Consider the following 20410-nt stretch of genomic DNA (forward strand, 5'->3'; position numbering starts at 1 on the left):
GGCACAGAAGTCCTTGTATTTTTAAAAAATAAATGTGATCTACGTCTACGACACAGAGGATATTGAAGGATACAGGTCAAAAGTAGGTTTTAAGGAATAAAAAGTCAGCATGATCTTAAAACAATACCCCGGGGCCTTGTAATGTTCTCCTTGTCAATAGTGGATCCCGGAGCGTCACATTTTGGCACAAGGTGTTTGGCATCTCGGCTGCATATAAAAACCTTTCGGATTCCTATTTTTCGACCATTTTTTTTATTTATTTTTGTATTTTGATTTTACTCTACAGTACATTTAAAGAATTTTGAAACGTAGTTTGGAATTAATAGAAATAAAATCTACATTATTTTTGTCCGTGGGCTATTTGAGGAGCAGTTGTCCTAGAACTCATCTAAAAAGCATGAATTACTTTTTCATCGATGATATCAATTTTAGATTAAAAATTCAACGGTGAAGCTGAAATGATACTTTCAAAAACATTTTCCTCTCCCGTCTTTCTCCGAGTCTCCGCTAGTCTTTCCTCCTCCTCCCATCCCTCCCTCTCCCTCTCTCCCCCTCCCTCTCTCTCTCCCTCTCTCTCTCGCGGAATCCTATTGATCCAAACGGGCTAATTAGCGGTGTCTGCGCAATTACGCACATGCGCACTGGGCATAATCTCAGCCATTTTTTGAAGGAAACTAATTAGCAGGAATAAAGAGCCAAGTGTTTTTCCTCCCACAGTGATCAGAACTCAGTCTACCTCTGGAGCTCGCACAAACCCCTCCGTCCCCCTCCATCTTCTGTTTACTACAGCCTATATGTAGCTTTAATTACACAGTTGTTTGGTAACAACTTGGACACCGCTGCTCCCTCTCCCCTTTTTTTCCCCTTCCTGGCTCCATAAAAAAAAAAAAAAAAGAAAACCGCTGAGGATCATTCATAAGGAATGAGTGGACTCCCCGCACGACTGCTTTCTGGACTACTACATACTAAGCGTGCGGAGCTTTTGTACCAGAGTCGCTGCAGAAATGTAAGTGTGTCGTTTGTTATCGGTATTTTGAAGCCGGCCGGCGGTCTGCATGGAGAAGGAGGGGGCGTTTGGTTCAAACACAGCCCCGTAATTCCTGCAAAATCCAGCTTTTATGCATGCGCTTTTTACATCGAGTCACCTGTTACTGCCTACTGAACGTGATTGGTATTTAGTTAAACTGATAAGGGTGGTATTATTGGGGAGGACGGAGTGTAAACAAAGGCTAAGACTTTAAGTGCGCTTGCTTGGTCAGCTGCTTGACAAGCGAGCATGCGGGGACGGGGAGGGAAGTCGTCATTCAAGCCGCTGCCTGTCCCGGATCCTCCAACTGCAGGAGAAAAATGCAGAATTACAGGCCCACGGTACAGTGTTACAGTTACCTTGTTGAGACTGTGGTCGGGGTTGTTTGCAGTCCACCGGGTCTCCATGCGAGAGCAGCTGGTTTCAAAATAGGAGCCCTATTTGTTCACGTCTAACAATCGGACACAACAACAAAAAAACAGGGGGGGATATTTCCGAAAGTATTGCAACCCAACTCTTCTCAGTCTGTTTGTTTTTCCCCCCTCACACACACCCCTGCCTCTTCTTTCTCTCCCTTAAAAACACACACACACACACACACACACACACACACACACACACACACACACACACACACACACACACACACACACACACACACACACACACACACTCTAGAGTCTGAGGATACATTTTTCTGTTGGCCATTTGGATATAATCTCTTGTCTGTAAGGCTAAAAACAAAAAACAGACATGTTATGTGCATTTATATCCTAATATTTGTAGTAAAACCATGTAATATACCTGTGTTTTATTTTATTTTTATTTAGCCTTTATTTTACCAGGTCGGTCCCATTGAGACACAATGGTCTCTTTTACAAGGGAAGCCCTGGCCAAGACAGCAGCTTTAAAACATTGAGTTTCAACAGTTAAAACAGACAGTACAGAATTACCTAAAACACACCAAGTCAAACAACAATAAAATAAACCGAATATATATATATATAGATATAATCTGATCAAATCAGCAGAGCTAGATAATGGGGCTTTCATGAACAAGAACAAGAACGGTATGAGGCCGACTCTATGTCACTCATAACATTCTTGAATGATCCCAAAGAAACAAGATCCCTCAACTTCAGGGTGCTGTGTATGTTTATCTTCAGGTGTTCTGTGTGTGTGTGTGTGTGTGTGTGTGCTTGATTGACACAGTCCAAAAATCAGGAGCACAAAAGGGTGGACACACATTAATACACATAGACGTACACACGGGCATATTGTTAAATGATGGTTTCCCGCACTGGTGATCGATAGACAGCCAGGAATGCTTGTATAAATAGTTACATTGCCGATAGACCCATCTTATTGATTGCAGTGTAAATGAAAATCTTTATCAGATTAGAGGCTGTTCTCAGCTGCTGGCAGGCCGACACGGCCGCTCAGCGCTCTCTGGTAGGACAGTGGACAGCTGCAGTGGACAAGGGTCGGCAGCCTGTGACATAAACACAGTACATTAAAGGACTATCAGGGTGCCGATATGAGCCATATATCTTCAAGCTGCAATACAGGGGTAAAGGGGGGGGGTGGGGGTGGGGGTGGTTGGCCACAGGAGAGAGGAACAGACACAAGGGGTGTCTAAGGAGGAGGCAGAGGGGGGTTGGTTGGCTGGAGCAGAAGGTGAAACGGTAGATTACTGTCTGTTCCTGATTATAGAAAAGGTCAGTAATGAGATGTGAAATGCACACGAACTAACAGAGATGTATCTGCGTTAAATGGCATTCACCTGTCAGCCAGGTACCAAAAAGGCAGAGGCCTGATCGACCTTCTTTGAAAGTCTCTGTAGTGATGCAATAAGGACTTTTATGAGAGCTGATTGCTCAGTTTTTGAAAAACTAACCGAACTCAATGCATGATAAAATGTTACGGCTGTACTCCTATTTCACTCAAAATCAAGCTCAGCACAATGCTGTCTTGCAATACGCTTTTATTTTTGCTTATTAACTGTTTATTGTTCATTTGTTCTTTGGATTTTCTACTATTATGGAACACAAATGCTCAAATAAAATGATTAGAGAAAAATTGTTGTTATACACAACATGGTTCCAGCGTTCATTTGTACGAGGGTTTATAAGACAGTTACGTACTAGAAGTCAACACAATGATGTACAAACAATGTGTACGGCTCAAAATAAAACTGCAAAACCACAAAATGCAAATTGCTTAAATAATATGACCAAGTTTAAAGAACAGTTGGTTAAATCTGAAACTGTTTTTGTAGAAGCGTACCGTAAGCATTTAGTTTTATGTGCACAGGGTTTTTATATTGTTTTTACCACTTGTGGTGGCGCAAAATGTGTAATGTTACTATGTAGATGCAGTGATGTTGTTATAACTTGGTTTCATTGTTGCAGTGTAAGATTTGGGCCGACTGATACGCTGGCTTTAAAAAGTGTTTTATCTCCTTTTATCTAAGAGTGGCAATTTAGAGGAAACCCTTTAGCTCACAAGTGTTCACTTCTTTATTTAATCCTATCCCCTGAGGAATATTATAGACCTCCTGCGTAGCCTTTACCCGCATTCCTCTACCTAGTTTCGTGCTCATGCTATTGATTTTCCCATTAAGGGCTAACTCTAACCCCTGGGTAACCAGCTTCTGGATTGTGCACTGCGAGGGCTTTATTGAACAGATGCTATCCTGGGACTCTAATCAATGCCTCCACTCTTATGCAATATTATTTACATGACTACTATTTTTATTTTGCTCTTTCTCCTTAACACCTTTCTGTTGTCGCTGACTTGTCTTTTCTTTTCTCTGTGTTTCTGCAACACACAGGTGGGCCGGTAATGCGTGGCAGCTGTAGCCTCTGGTATGGACAGCGGTGAGGGAGGAGGAGGGGATGGAGGGGGAGGAGAGGAGAGAGATGCTGACCTCAGTCCCCAGGCTTTATCTCTTCCTCTCCTGACCCCGGCGGTCATTCCCGACCAGGGGTCATCCTCTCATACCTCAGCCGTGGCCCCTGCCAAAGAGCCCCTGACCCTGCCCCGGCAGGGGGAGAAGGGTACAGAGGGGTCCCAGGCTAGAGAGGGAGGTGAGCAGAAGGAAGGGGGGCAACGCTCGCAGGAGAACGGAGCACGTCTAAAGGATGGGATGAAGGAGGACTTCGGGGAGGGACATTTTTTGGGGCCGAGGAAAGAAGACGAGGAAGTGCTTCTAGGTGCGGAAGAGGCATCAGTTACAGGGGGCCTCCCAGCAGCTCTCAGCAGCGGAGACGGAGAGGAGGAAAAGGAAGAGGAGGAGGCCATCTCAAACCAAAGTCAAACTAAATCCAAATGTTCTTTATTACCTCAACAGAGCCAGCACAGCTCTTCTTCCAGCACTGCAAAGACCAGTGGCACACTCGACAGCAAAGCAGCCCCTTGTCCAAAGCCCTCCCACACTCCTACCCCCTCTCCAAAGTCCTTCCCTTTTTCTTCCATCTCTCCAAAGCACTTCAATTGTCCGTCCTCCTCTTCTGCCCTGCTGAGCGAGACTGAGGTAAAAAACATTAAGGAAGATCAGGGCTGGATTTCTGGGTTTCCACAGAGCTTTAGATCCCCGCAGTCTTCTGTCGCTTTTCCACTGCCGGGTACGAACCCTGCCGGTACCTCTGCTGAGGACGATTTGCCGGTAGGGGTTCCTCACTCTTCCATTTCCAATAGAAATGGTGCCAAAGCTCCAGAACCAAATGACAGCCAGCTAGAAACAGAGGTGGATGATGAGAAAGACAAAACAGAACAAAAAGAAGCTGTCCCTAAAAATCTCAACCAAGACCTCTCTTCTAACTCACTCACGAGTCACATGACCATAATGCACTCACGCAATTCCTGCAAGACTTTAAAATGCCCCAAGTGTAACTGGCACTATAAGTCTCTGCACACACTGCAAGTTCACATGAAGGAGAAACACCCGGAGACGGGAGGCCAGTGCGTGTGCGGCGCCTCTGGGGGGAAGTGTGTGTGTGGTGGAGCAACACGAGGTGTGTGTGGATACTGCAGTTCGGGAAAGCCCCATCCTCGCTTGGCCCGGGGTGAGACCTACGCCTGTGGCTACAAGCCCTACCGCTGTGAGGTGTGTGACTATGCTACCTCATCGAAAGGCAACCTCAGCATACACATGCAGTCGGATAAACATCTTAACAATGTTCAAAATGGGGGACAGACGAACGGTCACATCCACACCTCACACATCACCAACAACAGCAGCTCGTCTAACGGCCACCCCGTGGACGAGACGCCGTACAGCAAGCTCCCGCTCTCTATTCCAACGCTGACGGCCCAGCCCATCAAGGCCGCGCCATCCGCACAATCCCAGTCTCACGGTAAACGGTGGCGGTGCGATGTGTGCGACTACGAGACCAGCATCGCACGCAACCTGCGCATACACACCACGAGTGAGAAACACACACACAACATGCTACGCCTCCAGAGGGGTTACTATCTGTCTCACTGCCGGAGTCTGGCCCCACATCTTAAACACCTACAAAACACAGGTAGGGGATGCATCTCATAATATCTTTTGATATACCATTTTCTGGACTATAAGCCGCACCTGTATATAAGCCGCATCAGCTCTATTTTTAAAAAAACAATAAAAAAAGATATATAAGCCGCACCCGCTCTATTTAGAAAAAAAGATATGCAAGCCGCAGATATTTATGTTGTTAGATTAGATATTTACTACATGTACAGAAGGATTTTGAACTGTAAATGATGTACATGTTTGTACCTAAATAGATCCTTTCCTAACTTGTGTCTTTTAACACAGCAGCAACTTTGCTGATTAAAACGGGACAGAACCAAGAGAAAATAACCGGTATTTATTTATCTATTTATCTGTTTGAAATCTGCTTCTACTTCTATCTGCTAAAGAAGAAGTAGCGTATTCTTCTTTGCATTTATTTTGTCTTAGTTTTTATTCTAATTCCGGTTAGCGCTCCCCCTAGCGGTGGAAGAAAAATCCACAGAATAGCCGCACCTTTGTATAAGCCGCATGTTTCAAAACCTATGAAAAAAGTAGCGGCTTATAGTCCAGAAAATACAGTACTTCAAACAAGAAACGCAAAAAATGTGCAAAGTCAGTTTCACTGCTTCTTTGTGTTTCAGGTGCCGAGCTTTCCTTGAACATGCGACTGAGTAGTCAACAGATCTCAGAGCAGCCAGTTACGCTTGGGTCTACCCTGACTCCGTCTCCCTCCCCCTCCCCATCTCCCCCACCAGCGCCTCCACTGTCCCCCACTGGACCCCTCTCCCAGGGAGTGTTCCAGTGCCTTATCTGCTCTTGCTTTTCATCTGACAGCTTAGAGTCTATGGAGCAGCACCTAAACGCTTCCCGCTCCCTGCCCCAGTCAGAGTGGTGCTCCCTTGTTGCCGGCGGTTGCCACTGCAGACTGTGCGGCTACACCACCCCGCTGAGAGCTAACTTCTCCCTGCACTGCCAGACTGACAGACACCGCACCCGCTACCAGCTTGCCGCTCACCTCCAGGAGGGCGGAGACAGGGGTCAGGAAGGGGCCGTGGTCATCGCCAAGGGCAACCCCATCCAGCTGAGGTGCAACCTGTGTGATTACGTGACCAGCAGTTTGGAGAAGCTGCAGGGGCATTCCCTTAGTTCGCACCACGAGGCGAGCGTCCGGGTTTATAAAGTAAGAAAACAAAAAATAATTTTCTCTCTATCTGGATGAAAATGCATGTACCTTACAATCGGCCAGCCAACATTTGCTCGTTGTACTGCTGCATTCTAACTATATTTAGAAACTGTTATCCAACTAGAACGGTTTTGCTTCCTCTTCATTCTGCATCGCTGTAGTTCCTGCAGCAGTATGATGGTGAGGTTGATGGAGGTTCGTGGCTGTTCCACTGTCTTCTATGCAACCACTCCTCCTCTTCTAAACTGCAAGTATTGAAACACAGTCAAACCTCAGCCCATCAGCAGAGAGAAGGGCTACTCCAGCTGCAGCCAATGGGTGGAGAGGAGCTGGCAGCCATTTTTACCATTAGGAAAAGCCCCGGTGGCGTCACAGGTGAGAAATTTGAACTGTCTGGATGTATCTGATTTTTTGTTGAACCCTCTTTGCTGGCATCACAGAGCACTCTGTAGAATTAAGATAAAAAGAGTGAGAAAATGAGCAATGGCTGTTGCTGGGGTATTGATCAAACAAAGTGATTAGTCAATAGAGATCCTTGTTATATCCCCAATCACCTCTGACAAACAGCTAACAAGCACCTGTTAATCAATGGACCAATACAACCCCACCCCTGGCAAGGACTGTAGGAGTTGGAGGCTGGTTACCGCTCTACACGTTGTGCAAGATAAATGTCCTGCTTGTGTGGACTGTGTAACATCTAAAACAAGTGCTTCAACACTTCATTTGCAAATTAAATCTATCCCATGATTTGATTCTGTGTAGATTAAGACGTACTGAGGCCAGCTCATGCGCTGTAAGTCCATATTACCTTTACTCCACCTCTGAGGAAAATCTAATGTGGAATCAATATGTGATCGATAACGTGTGGAGGCAGGCAAGAGGAATTAAACCAAACGCATCTGTTTTTTCAAAGGATTTTATCTGCTGAATACTATGAGACATAGGGCATGATGGTTTGTTAGAGTATATTGCATTAACCGCTGCATTTATATGCCACAATTACTTGTCCTGTCATGTCCCAGGAGAACCTATGGAGGATTTGGAAACTTCCAGTGAGACCAGCACTGATCCTTTGGACACAACCAAAGACACAAAGAACTTAGCGGCAAAGAAGATTTCTGAGGAGACAGGTATAGCAGCTTGTACAAATGCCACTATATCTCAATGGTGAAATAAAATAGTTAGTAAATATAAGTTGATTTAAATGATCGTATTTATATGTTACTAATTAAAGAAAAAACAAGGAAGGAGGAAAAGGAAAAGAGGGATACACTGACCTCAGTTAAGCGCCCATCCCCTGGATGCGAGGAAAAGGAAAACTCCAACTCAACCAAACGGCCCCGAACACACCAGCAAAATGAGAACCAGCAGGTGAACAGCTGACACCTACCTTAATAACTGAAGTGTGTTCATGTTAATAATATAGTGTGTCAAAGGACACAAAAAAGGCAGTTATGGATAAAAAAAAAACAAAAAAACCTTTCAGTTCTTGTATCACAAACTCATTCACACTTGGGTACTTTCAATGATTCAATACTGACAAGGCCTTTTCTTTTATTACCCTCTCTTGTAGACTGTCCAGTGCCCTTTGTGCCAGGTTACACTCCCGTACACACACCTTCGACAGCATCTCACACATGTGCACAGTGTGGCACAGGACTGCGTGGACAAGCTCATCAGTGTCGTAAGTGCATGTAACCGTGTATTTGTTGTATTTGCGTTCGTCAGGAAGTAAAAGAAAATTAGAAGGCAAAGTAATGGGGGATGGGAAAGAGTGAAATGTAGGGAGACAATTCCATTAAGAAGGCACCAGAGAGAAAGGCTGCACTTTTTTAATGCATGTTTAAGTAGCTCCTCGCTATCATCTTTGATGCAGCCGTGCATTCTGTGTGCATGTGCATGTGTATGTGCATCTTTGAGAGTGGAAGAGGGAAGGTTTGACTGAGTGAGTGAGGGAAAAGCCAGTATTTCTATAATGCATGTTTAAGTAGCCCTCTATTACCAGAAGTGCAGTCAAGCTAAAAAGGGGCCCCCATGCTTTTTACTGTGTCTCTCCAACTAACAATGACCGGTCATCTATCCACATCACCATCCTCCATCTCGCTGGCCTGTATGCTAAGTGGCCTTTGTCTCTTGCTCTCTTCCCTCCACTTCACTGACTGCTTTTCACCCTTTCTCCCCTCTGCTGCCCCCCCACCTCCCCCTTTAGCTGCTCCTATCACTCCTATTCTGCAATTTCTGTCCAGCCCCTTCCCTTCTGTCTCTGCCAAGCTCTCTCTCAATTTCTTATGCGTTACCCCTCCCTTCCTTACCATCTTTCTCCAGAGATTTTTTTTTTTTTTTTGTTCATTGCCCCATACTTCCTCCGTCTCCTTGCTCTATATCTTTTTCATATTCTACACCCCTTATCCCCATCCTCCCACCTTCCACTCTTCCCCTCCCTCACTCTCTCTGATAGTAATTGAGGTTCATTAATTCAGACTGAGGTGATGATGGCCATTATGTACCTTGCTTTCCAATTACGCTCTCTAGATTAAGTCTGACCTTCAGTTTTCTCTGCAGTGTGTATGTGTGGTTGTTCTTCTCTTTTGCTCCTATGAAGCTGTTACGCAGAGAAGACTCTTGTCATGTAAATCTCATCTTTGGCTCTCCGTCCTTGCTGGTGGCTAGCTTTTTGCATAGATATACTATTTGCTCTCCTTGTTTGAAGCCGTAGAGATGGAGATTTTCTATATGAAGGATGATTTTAAATAAATTCATTATTCAGCTCAGTAAAGTTTTATTAAACCCTTGGGGGATGTAGGAGGGTGTCGTAGGAACTGAAGGGCAGACCCAAATATCTCAACCATGTATTCTTATTAACAAATCGATGTGCCTTACTGCTTATACTGCTGTGCAGGCAGGTGCAAGAGCTAACGATACTCTTTAATGTTTTATGACATCAGTACAGGGAGTACTGGCTCTCTTTATGTATGTGTGTGTATACATATATATACACACATTTATTTATTTATTTATTGTTTACAAAACTAGCCAGTATTGGAAATGAAGAAGGACCAAAACTAATACTAACATCCTCTGTCTTCCAGGTCACGCCAACCGCAGAACAACCGCATCCTCGGCTGGAGTCACAGGCAGACTTGCTTGCTGATGATATTCAGAAAAATACAACCACAAAGAACAATAATGCAAACTGTTCACCTACTGCAGATTGCCCTGTCCCAACAGACTCAGAGAAAAACAAAGGTTGGTAAGAACTGTGGGATAAAACTGGTGTAGTCTATGTCTTGTTTGTTTGTTCACTTGGCTTTATCTTTTTGCCCTACGATTGTGGAAATATTATAATTTCCTATTAAATTATTCAGTGCATATACATTTTTTTATTTTTTTTATTTTTTAGGCATTTCAATGGAAAACAGTGACGGAGAGATAGCCGTACCCAAAGATGTCACCGCTCTTTTAACCCCACCTCTGGAAGACAACACCATTCAACCTTCCAATGGAACACTGGCTCCTCAGTCCCCGACTCAAATTCCCCCTTCCTCCCCACCCAACTCTCCACCCAGTGACGCTCCTCCTTTTTCTGATCGCCATGGTTACCGGTTTCGTTGCAGCAGGTGCAGCTTGGCGTTCCCCACTCAGGAGAAGCTCCGGGTGCACTGGCAGTACCATGCCATGAGGGCGGCGACAGAGTGCCCCCTCTGTTCCAGACAATGCCGCAGTCAGGAGGCCCTGCAGAGACACATGCAGAACACGCACTCACAGCAGGACAACACAAAGGGACAGAATGCACTTATGCCATCTCATACTGTGCAATACATGGAGCATAATAAGAATTCAGTTCAGCTGGATTTTAGCTTATCACCTCAAGCTGGCCAAGAAGCAGGGGAGGTTCATGATGAAGAAATAGATGAGGAAGCATTCGGTATGGAGGAAAAGGAGGAACAAAAAGAAGGAAAAATGAAAGAGAAAGAATTCTCTGAAATTGATGGTGGTGAGGAGGATTTAACTGAGCCAGAGAAGGAGCACCCCGAGGAGATCATATCAGAACCTAATTCCAGCTCTCCCGTCAAAAAGAGTGCTAACCCCACAATGGATCGTTATTTAGATCCATCCAGACCTTATAAGTGCACCATCTGTTCAGAGTCCTTTACTCAGAAAACTATTCTTCTGGTCCACTACAACTCTGTGTCTCATCTCCACAGGGCCAGACGAGCCCTGCAAGACTCTGGTACAAGTACTACTGTCCCAGAGGCACCGCGGGGCCCAGATCCCAGACCCTATCGCTGCAGATTATGTGGCGTGGGTTACAGCCAGAGCTCTACGTTAGACATACATCTTCGTTCTGTTCTTCATCAAACTCGAGCACGTGCTGCCCAGAACTCGGCTCCTCAGGCCCCAGCTTCAACTGTAGCCGTTTCAATGTCAGTACCCACGACTACTGTCCAGGCCGGCACCACCAGAGGAGAAACATCCAAGAGTGCGCTTGTTTCCACAAAGCTAGATGGCGTAAGCAGTTCAATCTCTTCACTAGCATGTCCCAGCTTAGTAGCCGACACTCAGACAATATTATCTGACTCAATAGACAGCCAGCATGCTAAAAAGAGAGTGGCAGAGCTTCTGGCTTCAAGAAATCAGCTAATGCTATTACAGCAGCAACAGTTAGCCCAGGCACAGGTTCAGGCTCAGCTGCAACAGCAGACGGCACTGCTCCAGTCCCAGGCACTCCAGCAGCTTGGGTCAGAGCATCTCCTCAAACAACATTTCTCCTTAACACCAGAGGCCTCACTTTCTCTGCAGCAGCAACTTCTTCTGCCGTTTTACTTGGCAGGAGACATAAAGCTCAACTCAGAGTTTCCTTTTCAAAGTCCAGAGCTTGGTCACTTACTATCTATTTCAAACGAACAGGGCAAGGCAGAGGCAAAAAAGGAGTCCCAATCTGATGAAAAACCAAGCAAGAAACAAAGTTTAATTTCACCTGTTAACCATCCAACTGATCAGAATGAAGTCAAGCTTGATGCCGTCAGCGGTAAACCCACCACCAAGCAGATGGAAAAAGATCACAGCAATTCTAGTTCCGAGGAAGAAAAAGAAGAAATTCACAATCATACTATTAGAAATGATGGTCAGAAGGAGGAGGCAATCTTACGCTCATTTAATTCTCTTGATTCCCAATGTCCTCCTCCCAGAGTGCCCTATGCTGCTGCCAGTGGGGAGCCTCTCCGAGCTCTGCTGCAGAACTACGGCTATGAGTTGGCCCTGCAGTATATACAAAGTAGACATCGACATCAGCAGCAGATGGCAGCTCAAATTATACCATCTCCTGATATGGTGAACATGCACATGTGCTCAGAAAAGGAAAGACATGAATTTAGTCAACTACGGCACGAGAAGCTGGAAGGCTTTAACAACAAAGGAGCAGAAAGCAATAGAGATACAGAGGACAAAAAGCACAGCAATGACGAGCCATCTACAAACATGGGGAAAAAATGCTGTGAAACAGGCGAAAAGTGCAAAGACTGTGGCAAGTTTTTCTCAGATGCCTTGATTTTAAAAAGCCACCAGGAGTACATTCACAGGACGCTGTTCCCAACCGCTGCACTGGAGAGGTTTTCAGTAGAGTATAGACTGCAGTATGACAACATGTACCCCCTCACACCACCTAAATCTGGGGAGAATTCAGCTCTTTGCACCCAAACTGAAGATCCACCCCTAGCCACACCGCCCGAACCGGATCCTGCAACAGAATCAGTTAAACCTGAAATCAAAACCTCACCTCCATTGTTAGATTCAGATTCTATGAGTAAAGCAAGTGCTACAGCGAAAGATCTTACAACACCTGCCTCTGCAGATTCCTCTCCACCATCCCCTCCTCAAACACAAGACCTTCAGAAACAAGACATGCCCACCCATGGGACATCTGCTACAGCTACTTCTCAAACTACAACCCCCATGCTTCTTCCCTTACCTAAAATACCTATGCTTCCGATATCCTTGCCTCAGCGTCCCATGCCCCCTTTAACCATACCAAAGCTTCCACTCCCACCTATTTCTTTTCCCATGGAGCTTCCTCTCCTCTCTCCAGTTGTGATGCAGTCCATGGCTCTCCAGACCCAACCTTGGTTGGATGCAAGTGTGAACCCTGAGTTAGCAAAACTCTACCAGTCTCAGCTTAACCCAGCATTACTTGGGCAACAACCACAGCTCAGTCCAGCTTTGCTGGCGCAAAACCCCCAGCTAAGCCCGGTTTTGTTAAATCAGCCACCACAGCTCAGTTCTGCTGTGCTTGGACAACCATCTCAACCCAGCCCCATCCAAACAGGACAGCCAAACCAAGTCAGCCCAAACACACCTGAACAACAGCAGGGTAAGAGAACCCGAACAAAGATTTCCGAAGACCAACTGTCTGTTCTGAGAAAAAACTTTGATATCAACAGTCTCCCCAGTGATGAAGAGATACACAAGATGTCTACTCTGTCTTGTCTGCCTCACAAAGTCATTAAACACTGGTTCCGTAACACCCTATTTAAAGAGCGCCAGCGTGACAAGGATTCCCCTTACAATTTTAATAATCCCCCCACCACAGCTCTGGACGAGTCCACTGAGGAAGTAGCGCAAAATCAGTGCCTGACACTTTCTCCATGTTCACCGTCCCCAGGCCTGTCGGCCAACAACTCCCCACAACCTCAGACAAGAGATCTTCTTAGAAGAGAGACCCATAGGGGCAGACGGTCTTCCCGAACCCGTTTCACAGAGCAACAGCTGGAGACCCTGCAGGGAGTGTTTGAGGCCACACCCTATCCCAGAGAGGAAGAGTATGATAGGATGTCTGCTCTGTTGTCTCTCCCCAACAGAGTCATTGTTGTATGGTTCCAAAATGCAAGACAAAGAGCCCGCAAAAATCAAGACCGAGGTACAGATGATGGATTGGAGGGGAAACACCAGCTTAACATCCCTGGACAGAAAAATGGCTCTTACAAGAATGAAGAAGATAATCAGGACAACACCTATGAGGATGAACGACAGGGTGACTTTCAGAATGAAAACTCCATGGACTTTAGATATGAGTATTACACTCACCCAGATTCACCTGCCCTTGATTCCCACTGCTCAGAAAGTGAGCATTTAACAACTAAAGTTGAACAAATATCTGTTAAAAGGAACCAGGAAAATAAAATAAACTCTGCTCAGGCTAAAATGAGCCTGGCTTCTTTGGATATTCAAAATAAAAGTTTAGATGCAGACATCCAGCAGAAGGAAATCTCTCAAGGACCGTCTCCACAAGCTGAGCTCAAACCGCCACCAGAAAGTGCTCCTGAAATCCCTCAGACGCTTGCTGTCTCTTCTTTACAAAAGGCAATGCCCCCCATCTTGTCTGTGACTCATTCAGATCAGGGGAATACGAACGGTCCTCCATGTGATCAAGTTCTTGAAAAGGCTGCTGATAAATCACCCAGTCCCCCCTCTGCTCCGGTGTCTGAAACAAAACACACTCAACTACCTGATGCCACAGCTTCTCTCTCAAATGAATCCCAACCACAGCTTCAAGCCCAGGCTCAGTTCCAGTGTACTCTCTGCCCAGCGTCCTTGCCGTCTTTCCAGCTGTGGCAAGATCATCAGACCAGGCACTTCCTGGCAGCTCAGTCCCAGGTCCAATTCCTGCATTCTGGATTCACAGATCGAAGCATGCCTTACATGATGCTTCACCCCAACCACACTTTAATGGCTAGCCAAATGCTTTCAGGAGCTTTGTCCCAGATGCACTCCAATCCCACACATCCTATGATTTCACATTTGAACAGCCTTCAAATAAAGAATACGTTCTCTGATCACTCAAGTAACGCCCTCAACAGTTCCCTGACACCTATAAAGCACAGCACAAAACACGTATCGGACACCAGTTTTGAAGGCCAAAGGGGCAATAAGGAGATTGAAGAGGACCATAGAAGGGATAAACGCCAGAGGACTACCATCACTCCAGAACAACTTGAAGTATTGTATCAGCGCTACAGCTTGGACTCCAATCCAACCAGGGGAGTGCTCGAAAGCATTGCACAAGATGTGGGCCTCACAAGACGTGTGGTTCAGGTACTGTAACAAAAAAATAAGAAAACAGATACATTTAATTAATTGAATTGGTTATATTGAATTCTAAAACCCATGTCTTTCTTTCCCAGGTCTGGTTTCAGAATACACGAGCAAGAGAGAGAAAGGGTCAATTCCGGTCAGCAGGACCAGGACTCAGTTTCACTTTGGGCTTGAACCATCTGCGCTGCCCCTTCTGCAGAGCTCTCTTCAAAGTGAAGAGTGCTCTCGATGCTCATATGAGATCACGCCACTGGGCGGAGGCTGAAAGAGCGGGTTACAACCTATCAATAGGTTTTGGATCTAATGGGCAACCTGGAGTGGCTGCATCATCAGCCACGGAGAGACCAGGTCCATCTATCTCGTCCAACCTCATCCCAAACCTTGGTTATGACCTAACCAAGAAAGAATTAACTATGAAGTCACCTGTGACTTCTTTGTCTTCGTCCACACACCCAGAGGAGGATGATGACTATGAGGAAGATGATGAGGAATACCCGTGTGAGGATAGTTCCAGTATGGCTGACCAAGCCTCTCCTAGCCCTGAAGGATCTGGAGGTCAAAGCTCAGATTGGGGTGACATACAAACTCAGCAGCAGCAACACCACCATCAGCAGCAGCGCCAAAGGACACAGATGAGTCACTTCCAGGTTCTTCAGCTCAAAGACTTCTACAGGAACCACCGCACACCTAACCGCCTTGCGTGTGAAACACTGGGTCAGGAGTTGGGACTGCCTCACCGTGTGGTGCAGGTAACTGCCAAAACCAATTGATCCATAAAAAATTAAGCCTCTCAAGGGTAGTAGATGGTAATTATTGCTGTAAAATTTTTTGCAGGTGTGGTTTCAGAATGCCAGAGCTAAGGAGAAACGGGCCAGGAGCCTGAGCTCTGACTCTGCGGAGAGAGAGCAGGCCGAACTGTCAGCAGGAGCAGGAGAGAGAGACAGAGCTTAGAAGGACAGACCGCTTTGTTCAAATATGTTCTCACCTGAATCCCTCCTGCAACTGCTCTTCAACTCCACACATATCCTGTCTACTTGCTGCCAAACCTGTAACCTGAGCACCCCAAAGATGCAGAGCCGCAATGGCCCAAAGAGAAGCTCCAAACCAAGTCATCTTTTTCCCCAGCTATCCTCTCTTGATATAGTTCCTACACTATTTCCTGGCTTGTCCTCTCTTGTTGAAACAAATTCCTCTCTCTATTCCACGTGACACTTCTAACAACCAAACTTCATCCTGATACAAACCAACCAGATGCCACAGAGGCCAAAGAGCATTCTCCAAGTATGTGACCTCACTGCCCAGCTAGACCTGCAGTCTACCTCTCAGTCTGCACGACAGACTCAAAGTAGGCCCTCCACCAGACAGTACTAGATGACTAGCTGTGTAGCATGTAGTACCAGTCTGTATGAGGCTGGGAAACAATTCAGAGATTTTAGTGTAAATAGAGAGCTCCAAAAGAAAAAAAAAAACACTTGAAGAAAACAAAGCAGTTACGAGAGAAAGAAGAAGAGGAGAAAAAAACACCCCTGAGCAATATCCTTGAATTGCTCAAGGTTATTTGCATAGAGCTTTTTCTTAAGACTGACTCAGATTCCAAAGCTCATAACCAAAATTTTACATGTCTGTGGATTTAGTTTGAACATGTTTGTTAACAAACTGCAGAGCTAACCCATGTATGGTAAAAGGGTGAGTTTTGCAGCTGGCACAGGTAAGCCGAGTACCAAGAGACTGATGCCATGCCAGAGACGCAGCTTACCCTCCAAAAGCCAGTGATAAGTCCTCTGTTGTACATGTACAGGTCATTTCCTTTAGTGGATAACAGCCCAAATAGCACAGTACTTAAAGCCCGGTTTATCCCGGAAGGGATAAACTATTTTTTATAGCACTCAACCATTATACTGTATATGAGAACTTTAACCAAACTCAAATTTACAATGTGTGTGTTTAGTAATAGTTTCTTAATATAAATCTTATGGATTGACTTAAACTGTCTTGCTTCAATATAATAGTGTCATGATGAAGAAAAGATTATGACAGCTTTGATATGTTCGGGCAAGGCGACTTACTGCCTTTCCATTCTATTTGAATATACCAATGGCTTACCAATGTTATGTGATCAATGTAAAGCTTTCTATGCTCAGGTCAACAGCTCATTGTGGCTCCACTTCAAATGCGATATGAATTCTGAACTCATCTGTTTTTAAAACAGAAGAGGCCTAGTTAAAACTTGGACTAAGTATTACGTGAATTCCACAAAAAAAAAATATCTCTGTATTTCAAAGATCTGAGCTTTTCACCTCTGAGTAATAGATTGTTACAAAAATGTTATTGAAACAAAAGTGTTTAATAGTGTGAGGGGTAAATGTACAGTATTTAGCTTTTGTATGGTTGACTCGAGACTTCATTGGATGTTTGAGACATAGTTCTCTTTACACATATAGGGAGCTTCTCCGCAAAGTTGAGAGAAAAAAGAAAAAAAAAAAACCTTGGATGTTATTGATGTTATTTTTGTACGCTTAATTTATTTTCCCTTCTTCTCCCTTTCTGTCTACTTTTCACTTTTTCCCTCTATCTTTCTTCCTGTTTATTTACAACCAGTTCTTATTCTTCCTGTAATAATGATAATATAACAATAATACCTAAACAATAATTAATGCTTTAAGACAAAAATCCAAAGACACAATACTACTTTAACCATATGACCTACAAAAATAAGCGCTACTGTTTACTTGACGACATCTTGCTGTTTTTAAAGAACAAAAGAGTCCCTGTATCTAAGCTACTGTTTTCTGCCTCTCATAAGCACACTGGAGACTGTAACCAAAACCCCAAACTAGAGCCATGGCTGTCTGTAATATAGCGGTTGAAAAGTTTTACTTCTCTTGAGAAATGTTGCAGTTTATTTTTCTTTTATACCATAGTGTTGAACTTCAGCCCTTAAGGATGTCCAGTTTGCTGCTAATGTACTGTAGTTTCTAACGATATTGTAGAAAGATGCATGCTCTGATCGCTTTACCACTAGGCTTTAATGACTACAAACTGTAATGATACCTGTGATGCTGTTGATAAACTGCTCCTCTGTTATTCTTTTACAAACCAATGGATATGTAGGGGCTCAATTCCATCAAATTTGTTGTTTTTTTTTGTATCTTTATTATTTCCCCTTACTCTGAAGAATGTTCCTGAGAATGGCTTTCTTAATATCAGAAATATTTTTTCAAGTTTCCAATTTCAGAGGAACCATATTTGGACATTAGCTTTTCAGTGCTTATGGACATCCTGCATAGTTCTTTGAAGGAGTTAAGCCCCAAACTTTTCACTCATGTAGTGTCTTTCTATGTTGCAATGTCTTAAGTCTGTAGTTCAGTTAAAACAGCTTCGCTGATCTTAGACCGGCATCACAGATAACTTTCCAAAGGATATGGACTGACTAACTCTTGTCATGTTTTGTTTTTAAACTAACCAATGTTTACGACAATACCAATGAGCTTTCTTTTGTACAGAGATGTGCATTCCAAATACCACAAAGGCAGTTTTTTGTATACTGATGAGTTCAACTTTAATTTCTCTCATATTCTCTTAGTGACTGTAAGATGTAAATATTGGAGTCCTCTATGGTGAGACTCTGTTATCCTTACTGTAGGTTAAAAAAAAAAGTTCTTTTTTTTTTTCTGGATATGTTGTTGCCATAGTGATGACCAAAAAGATACCTGTGATGTGCACCTGTCCTTATGTCCTGCTCCAGTGGTTTAGTGTGTGTCTATACTCTCCTTACCCCAAGTTTCCCTTGCTGGTGTGTGTTTCTCCTTCTTTCCCTCCCCGTACTCCACTGAGCTGAATAAAGTCTGCTTTGGTGCACGTTTTTGGTCTCATTCCCTTTGCTGTAACTTGAAGAAGCCATTTTGTGGATGTTTGTGTCATGTTAAAGTGTCTGCTTCTCATGTGTTTCATGTTTTAGGTTGTACACATTTGGTGGTGGAGTGCGTCTTGGCTGGAAGGGGTTTTGGTGTGCAATTGTGTGTGTGTAACACAAGCAGTGGAAGGCGTTTGGTGAATGGAGCCATGACCTCTAGGGTCACTTCATTAATTACATCTGTGACATTCAGCCAGATGAGTTTCCTTTGTGACTAAATGATATGATGAATATTAACGACCTCGGATGAATTACACTGCTGCTCCTGCTGCTGATGATGATAATGTGTTTTACGACTAGCAGAGAGGGGAGGAAAACTGCACACTACAGCACATTTAGGAGACACTGATATTCATATGCAACATTTCAGAAGACCACAGCTCGGTTGGTAGAGAATGTTTTATATTTATTTTTCTTTGATGTCAAACTTTCCCGTGGTCGAGAAGGCGACCTGCCAGACAGAGAGGGAGATCTTAAAAGAACCTTGGAATGTGTTGATCTTTCAAAGTCGTGTCCAAGTCGAGCCACTGGTATCCGATTCTTGTTTTAGTTTTTTTTTTTTGCAGCAAGCTATTTATATGGTCATTACATGAAAATACAGGAAAAAGAAAAATGCAGACTGTAACCATGAAGCTTAATGATCTGATGGTGCGTGCAGGGAGGAAATAAACAGATACGTGGCCAGAACAACACCGAAAGAAAACAAAGAAGACGACGTGAGATAGCTTCTTATTTGATGATAGCCATCTTAGAAAGTCATCTCGATAAAGTGATCCCCCACCATTTCTCCTTTTCCCCGTCCTCCCCCTTCTTAATCAAATGAGTAGTGTGCAGCTGGTGGGGTTGCGGCAAAAAGGGGTACAAGTGTGTGTGTGGAAAGTAGGTGGGGGCTTTGAGGGATGGCGTGAAATTATTGCCTGCTGGTGTATGTGTGTCGCTGGGGGTAGAGTGGAGTAGCCCAACCCCCTAGAGTAGGGGGTTGGGCTGGGGCCGGGGAGGGGTGTAATGTCATTGCCTGCTGGTGTATCTGTAGTGGGGGCTCATTTAGATTTAGATTGGTTATGTGAGGAGAGAGCTTGAAAGGCCAGCTCATGTTTATGCATGACTCCCAAAGCATGCTGCTGTGGTGGAGCCCTGAGTTAAAGAGACAGAGCTGAAATACGTTCACACTTTTCGATTTAGACCCACCTCTGCTTTCTGAGGATAAGGTTTCATCTGACACTACGCTGCGCTATGAGATAAATTTCAATCATTGGGTCCAGGTGTAGGGGCTCTTTGTGGTATTATTTGTCTCTCTGTACCTCTTTGTACACAGATAGATTACACCCCTGTCCGATCTAATAACCACTGCTTCCTTTAATCTGAAAAAAAAATATATATAAATTTCAAAATTTCAAAATACAGGCTTCGCCACCCACTGCCTGAGACGATTGCTTTGGAGTATTTTACAACTAATGCATAGCTTCCCGTATTACACTCACTCATACCCCAAAAGTAATCAGTAAATGTCTACGAAGGAGAGTTTGTTCAGCACTTCATCAGGTATAAAGTGGTTTTTATTTGGAAATGTGGTCCTTATCCATCTTTTAAATGACTTTTTAATGGTCGTTGCACCATCCTAATCAATCATCTGGCAGAGCTGGCCTGCGAGCGCAAATACACTCTATTTATAAATCCAACATTCTGCTGCAAGAACTG

The 20410-nt window shown here is 44.4% G+C and overlaps 1 protein-coding gene across 1 annotated transcript; it reads left to right on the forward strand.

The window, feature by feature from the left end:
- The first annotated feature begins 729 nt into the window (after positions 1–729).
- Positions 730–18648, forward strand: LOC133444296 (zinc finger homeobox protein 3-like). The gene is made up of 11 exons (XM_061721958.1): positions 730–1006; positions 3861–5556; positions 6170–6708; positions 6873–7086; positions 7734–7841; positions 7946–8082; positions 8285–8395; positions 9801–9957; positions 10112–14799; positions 14889–15548; positions 15634–18648. The coding sequence occupies exons 2-11, from the start codon at positions 3897–3899 to the stop codon at positions 15748–15750; spliced, it is 8391 nt and encodes a 2796-aa protein (XP_061577942.1). The 5' UTR covers positions 730–1006; positions 3861–3896; the 3' UTR covers positions 15751–18648.
- The last annotated feature ends 1762 nt before the right edge of the window (positions 18649–20410 follow it).

Source organism: Cololabis saira, chromosome 5 (genome assembly GCF_033807715.1).
Source record: "Cololabis saira isolate AMF1-May2022 chromosome 5, fColSai1.1, whole genome shotgun sequence".
Taxonomy (NCBI): domain Eukaryota; kingdom Metazoa; phylum Chordata; class Actinopteri; order Beloniformes; family Belonidae; genus Cololabis; species Cololabis saira.